The 14,053-nt window shown below is 31.1% G+C and overlaps 1 protein-coding gene across 1 annotated transcript; it reads right to left on the bottom strand.

Moving 5' to 3' along the window:
• Positions 1–8,273: 8,273 nt before the first annotated feature.
• LOC148200209 (cation/calcium exchanger 1-like) lies at positions 8,274–10,156 on the bottom strand. Its single transcript, XM_088112060.1, has one exon. It carries the CDS (start codon positions 10,104–10,106, stop codon positions 8,364–8,366), a length of 1,743 nt encoding a protein of 580 aa, XP_087968186.1. The 5' UTR covers positions 10,107–10,156; the 3' UTR covers positions 8,274–8,363.
• Positions 10,157–14,053: the final 3,897 nt, after the last annotated feature.

The following is a 14,053-nucleotide window of genomic DNA, read 5'->3' as shown; positions in this document are numbered from 1 at the left end:
GTGCGAAGAGAACAAGTGCTGCACGACTTAGGATTATTATAGGTTTTCAATTTATGTTAATTACATGTGTAGAGATTTTCATTGTATGAGCATTGTACAGGTTTTAGTATACAAAAGATTATTATTATTATAGATGTTGGATAATATGTACTTATCTGATATTATATGAATAAAATTTCAATTTTGATATATTTTGTCTGTGTTTTTGGGTGACCTTTTCCACTTTTTCGGATGGATGATTGAGTTTATTGGTCATGGGTGGTGTTTACTTAACCAATGAACAACATAAGTCATTCAATTGTTGAGAAAAATGCACATTTAGGTGGTTTACACCAAGTTAGGTGAAGTCCATGACTATTGGTGCCCATGTCATGCCCTCGTAATTGATTACAGGGGTCTTGTAATTAATTACCAGAGACTTGGGAGACAATTGTACAGAAAGTTCAACGTGACTCCCTAGTTGGAACAACAACACTCCCCATGATGATTTTTGCTCTGTTTTTGTTTAATTTTTTCATTTTTTGAGATGAGTGAGTGAGTTCAATGCTATTGGGTATGTAACCTGCATCAATGATGATGTTAGGCCATTTATTTCTTCAAAAAAAAAATGTCCATTTAGGTGGTTTTCTCCAACTGAGGTTAGATGTATGACCATTGTTGTAACACCCCTTCTCGGAGTGTCATAATAAATTTTTTTATTTTTTTAATTAAGAAACATGTCATCTAATGTTGTTACAATTGCACAAATTTTAAAAGGAAATTTGAATAATAGATCTGTGAACAAGATGGAAAAATATATGTATAAGATAACGTGATTCTTTTTTATTAGAAATTAGACTCAAAAAGCTTTCCAATAAATACTAATTTGTAATTTTTGGACATCTGAGTAGGTACAGTTAATTCCTTAAAGTTAATGTTTTACATATTCCTGTCAACTCTGACCTTTGTTAGTTGTTTTGCTCTTAACTTTCTCCACCGAACTCCAAATGAGTTGATTCTTTTTTTGTTAGAATCTAGACTCAAAGAGCTTTCAAATGACTACTAACTCATAATTTTTAGACCAGTGTACTAGGTGCAGTTAATTTCCCCAAAACAACGTTTTTGTAACCTTCCTAAATGGTCATAGATTTCACCTACCTTGGTTTAAACACCTATATGGATTGTTTGGTCCCCAATTGAGTATGGAAAACTGTGTTTTGATATACTTGACACTATCAATGATAAGAAACATGAGGTATCCATGAGAAAATTGGAAAAAATCACCCATAGGAACACAAAAATGACCTTGGGGAGTCAAGGTTTCTCAGTTGGGGAGTAATGTGTAACTTTTTGTACAAATCAACAATCAACCCCTGGTAATCGATTCAGGGTCCCTGTAATCGATTACCAGGGGCTGATTGTTGATTTCTACGAAAAGTTACACATTACTCCCCAGTTGGGAGAACTTGACTCCCCAAAGTCATTTTTGTGTCCCTATAAGTGATTTTTTCTATTTTTTTACATGGATGACTCACGTTGCTCATCATTGATGGTATCAAGTGCATCAAAGCACAGTTTCCCCCACTTAATTGTGGAGGAAAAAACTCCTATAGGTGTTTGAACCAAGGTAGTTCAAGTTCATGACCATTTTTGAACAACTCATGTCTTGGTATGCCATCTAATGTTGTTACAATGCAGAAAATTTAAAAGGAATTTTCAATAAGTAATAGATCTCTGAACAAGTGGGAAAAATATATGTATAAGTTAACGTGCTGTCAACTTTGACCTTTGCTGACAATTTTAATCATAACTTTTCGCATAGACCTCCAAATGATGTGATTCTTTTTTTATTAGAAACTAGACTCAAAAAGATTTCCATTGACTACTACTTTGTAATTTTTGGACTTCTGAGTAGGTACATTTAATTCCTTAAAGTTAACATTTTATATATTCCTACCACCTCTAACCTTTGTTGGTTGTTTTGCTTTTAACATTCTCCATCGAATTCCAAATGAGTTGATTCTTTTTTTGTTAGAAAATAGACTCAAAAATATTTCCAATGACTACTAATTTGTAATTTTTGGACATCTGAGTAGGTACAGTTAATTTCTTAAAGTTAACGTTTTATATATTCGTGTTAGCTCTGACCTTTGTTGGTTGTTTTGCTGATAACTTTTTCCACCGAACTCCAAATGAGTTGATTCTTGTTTTGTTGGAATCTAGACTTAAAGATCTTTCAAATGACTATTAGCTCATAATTTTTAGATCACTTTACCAGATGCACTTAATTTCCCAAAAACAATGTTTTATTAAGCTTCCTAAATGAGTTTACTTCCAAGTTATTGTTTCATGTTTCTTATTTGGTTTAATTGCTTGCATTGTCCACAGTTTGGCTGCAACGTGTCTAGTTAGTCCATCTTTTTAAAAAAGTTTCAATTACGTCCAAACTTGGTTTAAAAGTGTCAATTTTGTCTAAACGTATGTAAAATTTGCTCAATCAAGTCCCTTCCGTTAAATCCACATAAACGGACGTTAATTTTTTTTCTCTCTCCTCTGCTTCTCTGCTCTGCTGCTCTGCTGCTATGCTTTGCTGCTCCTTTAGTAAAATGTTTTTCACTTATATTTAATATTTACATAAATTAAATCATGATCATGATGTAACTAAATGATTTTATCTAAATTATTATTCCACTTTTTTTTTACCAATATGCTACATATGATTTATTAATAGAGAATTGTGCCTGTTAATTGAAAGAAAAAATTAAAGTTATACAGTATCTATTAATTAAAATATGTGTGTATTTTAAAGTAAAATAATTTTATTAATCTCAAATATAAATATCTATCTTATATTTTATTATCTTAAAACTATTTTAGTAAATAAATTAATTAATAAATTATTTTAAATATATATGATTTATCCTATTATCTTATATATATTTTTAATATACTTTTAATGACGATAAATTATATATATATAATTAACACAAAACGTATAATTCTTTTTTAAAGAAAATGAAAATATGTAGAAACAGTTCAACCAATATTATACCAAAATAAATAATTTTGTAAATACCTTTTTAGTTAAAGAACAGAAAAATGAATTATTTGATTTTTAGATAATATTTTGCTATGAATTATAATATTTTAATTATATTTATTGTTATTATTTTAATATAATATTTTACTACGAAAAGCAATTATCGAATGAAGCAGAAAATGGGTGTGAAAAGAATACTTTTTGTTTAGATTTAGTTTTCATGTTTTTGTAAGATAAACTAAAACCAAGTATAAATATATGAGAAATGAGAGTTTCATCCACAATCATTACTCTGTGCAGAAGTTCTGTATAACTTAGTCCACGTATACTGTTTTTTTCATTTAATATATATGCATAATATTTTCAAATTTTCTAATAATTGCTTAATGTATTATTTTATATTTTATATTATCATTATATTATTTTATAATGTCCAGAGGAGCAGAGCAGAGGAGCAGAGGAGAGAGAACTAAAAAATTAACGTCCGTTTTGGTGAATTTAACGGAAGAGACTTAATTGAAGCAAATTGTACATACGTTTGGACGAAATTAACACTTTTAAACCAAGTTTGTACGTAATTGAATTTTTTTTAAAAAGATGGACTAACTTGACACGTTGCAGCCAAACTAGGGACAATGCAAGCAATTAAACTTTCTTATTTTATTCTATTTTATTTTATTTCTTTATAAACTTACAACCATCAACAATGACCAACACGAGTCATCCATTGAAAAAAATGGACAAAGACAACCTTAAGCACAGAAAAATCACCATGAGGAGTCACGTTCTCCCAACTAGGGAGTGACTTGCAAGTTTTTGTATAAATAGCCATTAAGCCACTGGTAATCGATTATAAACACCATGTAATCGATCACCAATGCATGTATCAGCTTCAAGTGCCGAGGGACTTTAACTACCTTGCTAAAACACTCACATGGGGACTTTGCTCCAGAGTGGGATGAACAAAGATAAGTTTTGATGCACTTGCAACCATCAACCATGACCAACAGGAGTCATCCATTGAAAAAAATGGACAAAGGTAGCCTTAAGCACCAAAAAATCACCATGGGGAGTCACGTTCTCCCAGTTGGGGTACCTATTAAGCCACTAGTAATCGATTACAGACACCATGTAATCAATTACTAGAGCATGTCATGGCTTCAAATGCTGAGGGACTTGAACTACCTTGCTAAAACACCCACATGAAGTCTTTGCTCCACAATAAATTGGACAAAGTACAATTTTGATGGAGGTTGGAGAGAGGACCGAAATGGAGAGGAAGAGAGGAATGCAATCTAAGTTGAAAATGGAAGGTGCACAAAGAGGTAATTTCGGAATCTCAAAAAAAGGTAAATCGACATCCCTTTTCACTACAGCAACAACAAAAAAATTTCTTACAAAACTAAAAAAAATAAATTCCTACATTCCAATAAGAAGCTAACACGTGACCATTGTTAAATTGTTATCAAATTTTAGTTGTCAAACATATCGCGATCCAAATCATTGAGGCATGAAACATACATACTTAATATATCAAAAAAGTTTCAATACAAAAGAATGAAGTGAGCAAAAAAGTTTCTCCATTCCCTTAAATTGAAATAGAACAATAGATACATCCAAGTAACAATTGCGTCTGCGCCTGCGCCTCCTCAGTTAAAGAAGCGAGAAACAGAAGGTGTTGCTAGCCCTGTATAACTGCGTTGTCCGCATTTGGAATAAATATTTGATGAGTTTTATTATTCAGATTTTAAAAAAATGGTGAGCAAATCAAATATGATTGTCTTCTTCATAGGTTCTTAATTAAATATTTTTATCAAGTTGAGTGTTGGAAAAATGAACCTTCTTATATACAAGTCCAACTCTATTAATAAGGATAGTATTGAAGTCCAAGCTTTATTAAATATGAATTTATATTGATTTAAGTTCATTTAAATGAATTTATTTCAAATTTAAATTTTAAATTTGTACTTATCAATCCAACAAATACACCTAAGAACATAACTTAATTAGGCTCATTCAGTATAATTGACCTAAAGTGACCAATTAATATTAATAGAGATAACTGTTGGTTTATTTACCATATATATCTTGGCAAAAAAAAGATAACAAAAATCATGATATTTTGATAATGATAAAAGCAAGTCCAAGTCCAAAAATTCTAACATGCAAAATGTATTCAAAGACTTGTAGTTTAATATGTGTTTCAAGCTTTTGTAATAAGTCTTAAATGAATAAAATGTGTATAAGACTTAGTTTAGAGAAGTTTCAAAGCACCTAGTACAATATGAGTAAGGAAAAGTTTAAAGTTGTAAAAAATCTCTATGATAACTAATTAACTACAAAGTTAATTGATTATCCAAAATGATTTCAAAAACTTTCAAAAAGTTTTTGTAATAATCGATTACCACTCGCAGATTTTTTTTTAAATATCTGTGATAATTGGTTATCACATGAGGATAATTTATTATCATTGATAGTTATGATAAGTGACAGTTGTGATAATTTCTGTGACAATCGATTATCACTTGAGAATAATCGTTTATCAATGACAGTTGTAACTTGAGTGCTCAAATTCTTGACCTAATTTTGAAAATCCATTCTATAGATAAAGTGGTTGGATTAAGAACAAAAAATACAGAGGAAATACATAAGTTACAAAAGTAAGAAAAGTCTGAGTACTTGAAAAACTATATGTATTTTGAGGCTTTGTAAGACCTAGTGTAAGTAGAGCGAGAACTCTCACCAAGTGTGATATTAAGTGATTGAATGTTGTTGTTGTTGTTAGGAGAAGTCGTTCATCCTTTGTGCGATTCAAAGGAGATGTTTATTACTTGTGGATTTGAAGAAAGGTGGTTCTTCATCTCTTGTGTGATTCAAGATAGGTGTCTTCATCCTTTGTTAGACTCAAAAGAGTTGTTCACCCCTTGTGGATTTAATCTATTTGGCTTCAAAAGAGGTGTTTTCTAAACCTTATCTTTATTCTTTTTGATTGTAAGTTGTGATTCATTTTAGTGATTGGTTAATTCCTCTTTAGAGGGATTAACAACTGGATTAACAACTGGACGTAGAGTTTGTTGATCCGAACCAGTATAAAATTTCTCGTGCAAATCTCTTTTTCGCTATACTCTTTACATTGTCTTATTAATTATAAATTGATTTTATAAAGGGGGAAATTTTTTAAAAGCACAAATTTATTAAAGAAACCAATTCAACCCCTTCTTGGTTTTTGTTCAAATGCAATTATTTCGTTGTTCGACCCTGAAAATTGGTATCAAAGCTTGCTTTGATAGTCTTTAAAATTTTTTGAAAATGGTGGGACAAAATCAAACCTTTGTAGGAGGTGCATCTACTAACAAACCTCTTCTTTTTATTGGTGAAAATTTTCCTTTTTGAAAAGTCAGGATGCAAAATGTTATTCAAGAATTTCAAAATAAAATTTAAAACAAAATATTAAAAAAATTTGGGTTTTCTTCATATAATAGAAAAATAAGATATAAGATAAGATAAGATCAAACATTCAAGAATTTTAGGTTTCTTTATATGCAAAAAATAATATGCAAGATAAAATAAGATCAAACATTAAAAATTGTTAGGGTTTTCTAATAAAAAGATAAGATAGAATAAAAAATTCAAACCATAACATTACTACAGATACCAAAATGATACAATTTTATACATGAAAAGTACGACGTTTCTGACTTTGAATTTCTTCTAAAGTATAAATAAGAAAATCAGATAAAGAACATGAAAATAGATAAAAATAATATCTGCCACAGTCTAGTAGATTGATAAGTATAAGAAGATTCGCCTCAAAGATGTCACTCTTTGATAAGAACCGTTTATAGAGATACTGCAATCCTAAGATTATTATGTTAAGGAAAACTCACCATAAAGATGTTAATCTTTGAAAAATCCTTAAGCTTAAGCCAAGAACAAAGAGAAACATCTCTTTAATGAAATAAATTCAATATATGATTAAAAAGTGTTTATATAAGCTTTTGATACCTTTGTACATAGGCACATAACTTTAAGAAAGTCTAGAAATCCTAAAAGAAACCCTAAGCCTAAAAACATAAAAACAAACTAATTTCTAAAAGAAAGCCCAATGCCTAAAAACATAAACCAATTTCCAAAAGAAATCCCAAGGTCCAAAAACATAAACTAATTTTTCTAAGAATTATTTTTCATTTGTTCTCCAAGTCATGATGTTCATGTTCCTTAAATTTCCAAGTTCTTGGAACATCTTCACAAAGATCTATTTTTCTAATTCTTTAGCCCTTGATCTTTTAGGTCCTCTAAATTGCAAGGTTTCCTCTTCAAGTTTCTTCTTATGTTAGATCAATGGATAACCCCTCTAAATTGCAAGGTTTCCTTCTTTAAATTTCATGCAAATTCTGTTCTGGGATGAAAATAGGAATTGGTTCAAGGAGAAACTTTGAAGCATAATAGTAAAAATCTAATAAAGATTAAATTTTTAATGAACATCAAAAATCCAAAATTTAAATATAAATAACCAAATAATTAATACAGAAGTAAATAAATAATTCATAATTAATATATTTGTCGATAATAATTGAGAGTGAAATTTGTCAATAAATCTTACCAACAACAACACTTATATTGATCAATTTTGTCCATAATAATCCATTAAAAAATACCAATTACCGTATGATTTTTTACAGTTTTCGATGAATAGTTACCATCAGTAAACTCATATTTTTTTATACTGATTTTGAACCACTCTTTCAAACTGAGTTTTGAATTTTGGAATTTCTTCCCATGTACTTTTTAGTTCATTGGAGATGATAAATGTTAATGGTCTAGAGGCAGCAACAAATTATTTAAATGATTTGAAAAGGCTTGAAAATGATGTCATTGGGATAATTCTTCCTATACCCCATTTTTTTTTCTTTCACCTTATATATTTTAAAATTTTAATCATACTCTTACTGAAATTAATAGAAAAGATATTCTAGAGTGTGCTATCCATAAATATTTTAGAATACACAATCTATAATACAAATTTATATTTCGGACTATATAATTCATAATACAAAAACTAATAAAGTTAAACGAGAAAGGGAAATATGTCTACATAATTAAACTATCCTGTATAATATAGAACAAAGAGTTGATTGAATTAAATTTCTATCTGGTAATTCCTTTTCCATGGCCTTAGGCTCCTTGATGAGATGGTGATTATTCTATTCCTACTGTAAGAAGATATCAAAGCATAGTAACTTTACATTATTAATGATCTTAAAAACTGAAAATGTATGATAAAATAAGTCATGTCCATGAAATACATGAAAAAGGGGACCTTACTCCCTCTGAAAGTATTTCTCTAGAATTTAATAACACCAATTGCAATGACCATCCTTATAAACAAAAAGCAGAGGTAAATGGTCAAGAGCCCAATTCCCAATGACTTATCAAGCTTCATATTCTTCTTTGTCAATATCACAAGGGCCCAAAGCACCCCTCCCATCAAGAACAAAAGTGTTGCAAAAAGAGAAGGGTCCTTGGGAATCACATAAGACTCTGGGTATTCAGACCATGCTGAGAGTAGAAGAGGTAAGCCCAAGCCCATCAAAATGTTAAACATAGGGCCTGCATAACAACCAGAGACAGCTATTTGGGCCCCATCAGCTCCTCCATTCTTGGCCATTGCACCATTGGCTATCAAATCTCCTAGAGAATTACCCCAAGCTAGGACAGTTAGTCCAAGGATTGAAGGACTAACTCCTATCACATTCCCAAGTGCAACCAAGAGGGAAACAAGTTCCTCAGCAATGATATAAGTCCATGTTACACTCATGGAAAATCCCCCAGCTAGCCAAGGAAACAAGCATTTTCTGGGTGGACTAGTGCTCTTGGTTGTCACACATGCCATGTTACCCAAAACAATGCCAATCAAAGCAGCTGTCAAGTATGAAACAAGACTACTCCTTGAACTCTCATTTTCCATTTGGGTGTTACAAAGAGCTGAAAATAACACTGGTGCCAATGTGACAGATATAACAGCATATGGCTTTGACCAACCTTCCTCACTCACAACTGGTATAGTAAGCCTTCTTGGCAAGCAAAGAGGTAGCTCTAGTACATGTAGAAACTTGCTCAAGTAAGTAAAGTCAAAAGAATTATTACCCAAACCCTGATGATGCTTCTCCCCTTGATCTTCCATTACCTCTTTGTTTGATCCATTTGGTTTCTCATCATCAACACAGCCTAGCAATGGTACGCCTGACTCAGTCAAGTCATCAGAAGATGAGCCAAGTTCCCTTTCTGTCCTGTCCCCTCCATAGATGAAATGTGTTGCAGACACAGCACACACATACAGGAAGTAAATGGAAACATAAAAAATTGAACCCAACAAGCTGATTTTACCGATAGAAATGATGACAAGGAGAATGAAAAGTGCGAAAAGGAAGAAAATGACATCTCTGATGAAACTAGCCTTGTCAATTGCAGTTTCATTTGCACCAACAAGAAAACTTATGATCCCCAAAACAGCACTGGACACAAAAAACGCCCCTCCCAGAATGCTATTCAGGCCAACTGCACCGTCATTGGATCTTGTGAAAGAAACAACACTGGCAAAAAAATCAGGTGCACCATTTCCGAGAGAAAGCAAGGTTACCCCAGCTATGGTAGGGGATAGTCTCAAGATATTAGACAGACCTTCCAGGTTACTACAAAAGTAATTTGAAGCTGTATCTCCCAAAAGATAAAACAATATCACAAGCCACAGTATAAGCAGGGCATGACCCAAAAATGGGGAATGCCCAAAGCTGCAGTAAAAGATCTGCAGATAATTTATATACCCTTTTGACCTGCACTGAGCATGGGATTTGACATATAAACACTTTGAGTCATTATCCAAGTACTTGTGAAGATCGGCGCAACCATCAACACTGATGTCGCTGAGCATTCTGGCATGGTTGAACACATTTGCGGAGGCATCAACATCGGAACTGGAAGGGTGGAGATAGGCATTGAGGAAGAGACAGACGAGGAAAATGAAGGATATGTTGAGGAGAAGTAGTTTCCTGTGTAATGGTTTGGTGTTATAGATGGAACGTGCCATTTAGAGCATGTTCTTGAGGATGTGTTATTCGTGTCAATATATGGAGGATTCAGAAGTTGTGTCATATGATATGGTGTGAAGTTGTTGTGCCGTGGAATTTCCTCTGCTTCGTTAGAAGAGCATGAACCAGTACGATAAGGTCGAGGTAAAACATGACAGAGATTGAAGGTTCGATTCTCATCTGTTTTTCTAGTACTATAATTGGGGTACCAGTGTTTGGCAGCAAAAGTGTTTGATATGTGCAAAGGGAAATTTCTTAAGTACGTAAAATAACGTTGGGAAAGTGCTTAACAGTTTAGAGATTAAAAAATAATAAATAAAAGTGATTGTTAGTTGAAATAATAACGACCAATTACCAAAAAAATTGAATGTGAACGCAATTAGGTTTCTATCTGGAAAAATGGTCCCAAGATTAATTGACAATAATTAGTCTTAGAATAGATTAATTTTAATAAATCCTGATGAAACTCTGTTTTCATGCATTAATTTGTTGGACATTGAAATCGGACACTGAAACAAAATTACAGAGAAGTAAAAGATATAATGTTTGTAAAAATAAAAAGGAAAAACGACAACTAAAAGAAAGTACTACATTTAATCTTCAAATAAGTTAAAATCTAAAAATTAAAAGAGTCTCAGATAGGACGTAATTGTGAAATTGAAACGTAGTTATCAAACTTAGTTTTTTTTTTCACATTAAAATCATATAAAATAAATTGAAAACCCTAAACTTCTGAAATTTTATAGATGACGTATGGTACAAAATAACTAAATTAAAAAGCTTAATAAAAACAGACATATTCAGAAGTTTCATATGCTCTTTTTTGGAATGATATAGGAAACTGCGTGTCATGAAAAGAACAGAAAGTTTTGTTTTTAGAGCGGGAAAGAATAAGAAGCTATTTTTATCAAGTAGAACTAGAAGAAAATATTATTTAACGTCATTTATATACATATAAAAGAAACCAGACATTTATTTTCTCAGGTTTTTCAAAGACATCACGCTCAGACTTTGTTGTAAAACCTTACACATAAAATTAAATAATTTCTTTAACATTTATTATTTACAAATTTAGAAATGTTATGATACTAAATTAAAATAATTAAATAAAAAATAATTGTAGAGACTAAAAATAATTTAAATGTGGTATTTAAATTAATGTTAAATTTATTTTTAATTTAAAATTAGAGACTAATTTAAAATCAATAATAGTAAAAAATTAAAAGTATTTAATATTAGAGATAAATTGATATTCTAATTGATAAATTAATTATAATTTTTTACTATAATAAAGATTATTTTTAATATTAATAATTTTTAATTTATAAAATAATATTTAACTTAATTAATATAATGATTAATTAAAATTGATTGTTATTTAATGATTTTATTATAATGTGAGTTTAGTACTGTCTATGCATACTTTGGCAGTTACCCTACCCTATGACGCCCCGCAAATTTGCATATCAATTTTAATAGAAGAAAGATAAGAATTTAATAGGTTAAATAACGTTGTTATTATGTTAATTATTATATTATTAAATATAAAATGGTCCTTCAAAAGAATTTCATCCATGAACCTAAAACAAAAACATAATTATACTATATATGGCTCGATGTTATTTGGTTATAAGTTGTTTGTTTGTATTTGGTTTTAACCCGATATGTTTTAATGACATATTATTTTTAGCATATTTTAAATTAAACAATTGATTGGTGAGGTAAATGATCATGATTCATTGAGGGTTTACAAACATATAATTATTCTATAAATAACATATTCATCGAAATAAATGATGGATATTCATATTTTACAGTATTAACCACTACTTCACTGTTTTTATTGACTTGGTTGTCGAAATGTAAGAAGAAAACTCACTTAACGTGTAAAAAGTTAAGGAAGTCCATGAAAATAGAAGACTAATAATTGAATTTCTCGTGCTTACTCCTTTATTAAAAATCTTTGCTATGTGACTATTAGAATGAAAAACATTAACTTATTTATTGTCGATCATCGTAATATAATGAGGGTGTATTAGAATGAAAAAAAGGTTAAATAATAATTTAGGTTTCTAGTATAATATTTTGAATTTAAATGATTTTCATTTCTCTCTTTCTATATTTATGTTTCTTACATCAATTTGAGTGAGGTGGGAAAGAATCAATATGTTCTTTCTAAACTTGTGAATTATTTAAGAACAAATTTGAAGTAGTTACATCCACACAAAATTACATGACATTAAGTTAATAAAAGTTTAAAGCAATAGTAATAATAAATATATGATAATTGAGAGAATATTTATTTATTTATTTCTTAAAAAACTCATAATAAATATTAATATGAAATTTACCATCACAGAACTGTACCATAAAAGGAAAAAGAATGACACCATGATATCAGTATACATGAAACTTTGAATTCCAAGTAGAGAAAATATACCAATATACTTGTATCTCTAAAGATTCAGCACATGTAGCAAGAACAAGACATTCTCCAGCACCACCTTGAATGTTTACCTTCACCCAACCCACCTCATGAAAAGTTCCAACCATCTTGATGAGGAGTAGAAACTTTACTAATATATAGCAGTCGATGAATATTTTGGTGCACCTAACTCCCAAATCAGTCAAAGAACAATGAAAGAAACAATGCAATACTGATTTCAAATCACACCAAAGATACCAAAGTACAAACACAACCTCTCTTTTTGTGTTTCGTCTTCATCTACCACCTCTCCATGACCGTCGCATTCTTGCCACGTCTTTGCTGTGCCTAGCCTCGCATCACCTGGTCGTCGTTGTGCCTCACCGTTGCGACAACGTCTACAACCTTTACACGCTAGGAAGAATTCAGTACACCCAGATCTTCATAAAGAAAGTAATTTGTAATAATGTTCAAATCTAAAGAACTAATTTCCAAATTAAAGTCTTTTTGTGCTTTGCACCATAAATTCTTCTTCTAACATGCGTGTTGACTTCATACCAGAAGTCAGGGCATGATTGTAAATGTCTTTGTTTCTTGCCTTGGTAAATACTCTTGTTCAAAATTTTACTCTTAGATGTACATATATCTGCTGGCTGAAGTTCCTATTGTCTACTGTTATTTTATTCATATTAGATGCAGTTTGTGCTTGCCATAACATTGTATTGTGTCTTTGTGAACATCTAAAATGAAACTTCTCCAACTTATTCTTGATTATGTTGACTCCATTTATCTTTGGTGGTGGAGATGATTATTACTTATATGCTTACTGGAAAAGAGGTCATTTTATTTATTTCATTCAGGAAAGAATTGTATGAACTTACGTTATCACTGTGAAAAAAAAATGTTATTTGATGGAGGTTATTTTGTGCAGGGTTTTAATTTTTTAAGGTTTAATCATTCACTAAGTCCCTATTTTCGCATGAAATCTCAATTTCGTTCCTTTCTTTCTGAAAATATCAATTGGATCCCAATTTTATGAAAATTGCAACAAATGGATCCTTTCTGTTAAATAGTGTCAAACGGCGTTACGGTGTGTTTGACGTGGCACGCTGTTGTGGACTTGTTATCTGACGTGGTTGATTCAAGCAGGAGCAGTGGGGCACGTGGAAATTGAATATTTTATAAGTAAAAAGAAAAGAATTGTTTTAAACGAAATTGGGGATTGAGGTTTCGTGCAGATCAAATTAGGGATTCTTCTCAGTACTTCTAGGGTTCGGTTCGTCCAAAGTTGATTTCATTTCAGAAAATTGGGGTATCAATTTGGGTATTTAGGGTTGAATCGAGGTTGACCTTCAGAGAGTGTGCAGTTGTCGTCCTCATCGGAGTTGTGGGACCTTCTTCAGTTGCAATCTGGAGTGGCCAGGTCAGTAAAAGTTTGGTTTTGTTAGAAACCTTTATCTTGCGATGTTGGGTGGTGGTCCCCGTCTATGTATTGTGTTTTATTTTTGATTGCAATGTTGT

This window comes from Vigna umbellata, chromosome 4 (assembly GCF_029865625.1).
Source record: "Vigna umbellata cultivar VRB3 chromosome 4, Vumbellata_1.0, whole genome shotgun sequence".
NCBI lineage: Eukaryota > Viridiplantae > Streptophyta > Magnoliopsida > Fabales > Fabaceae > Vigna > Vigna umbellata.
Note: the sequence above shows the minus strand (reverse complement) of the source record. Positions and strands in the feature narration are given on the sequence as shown.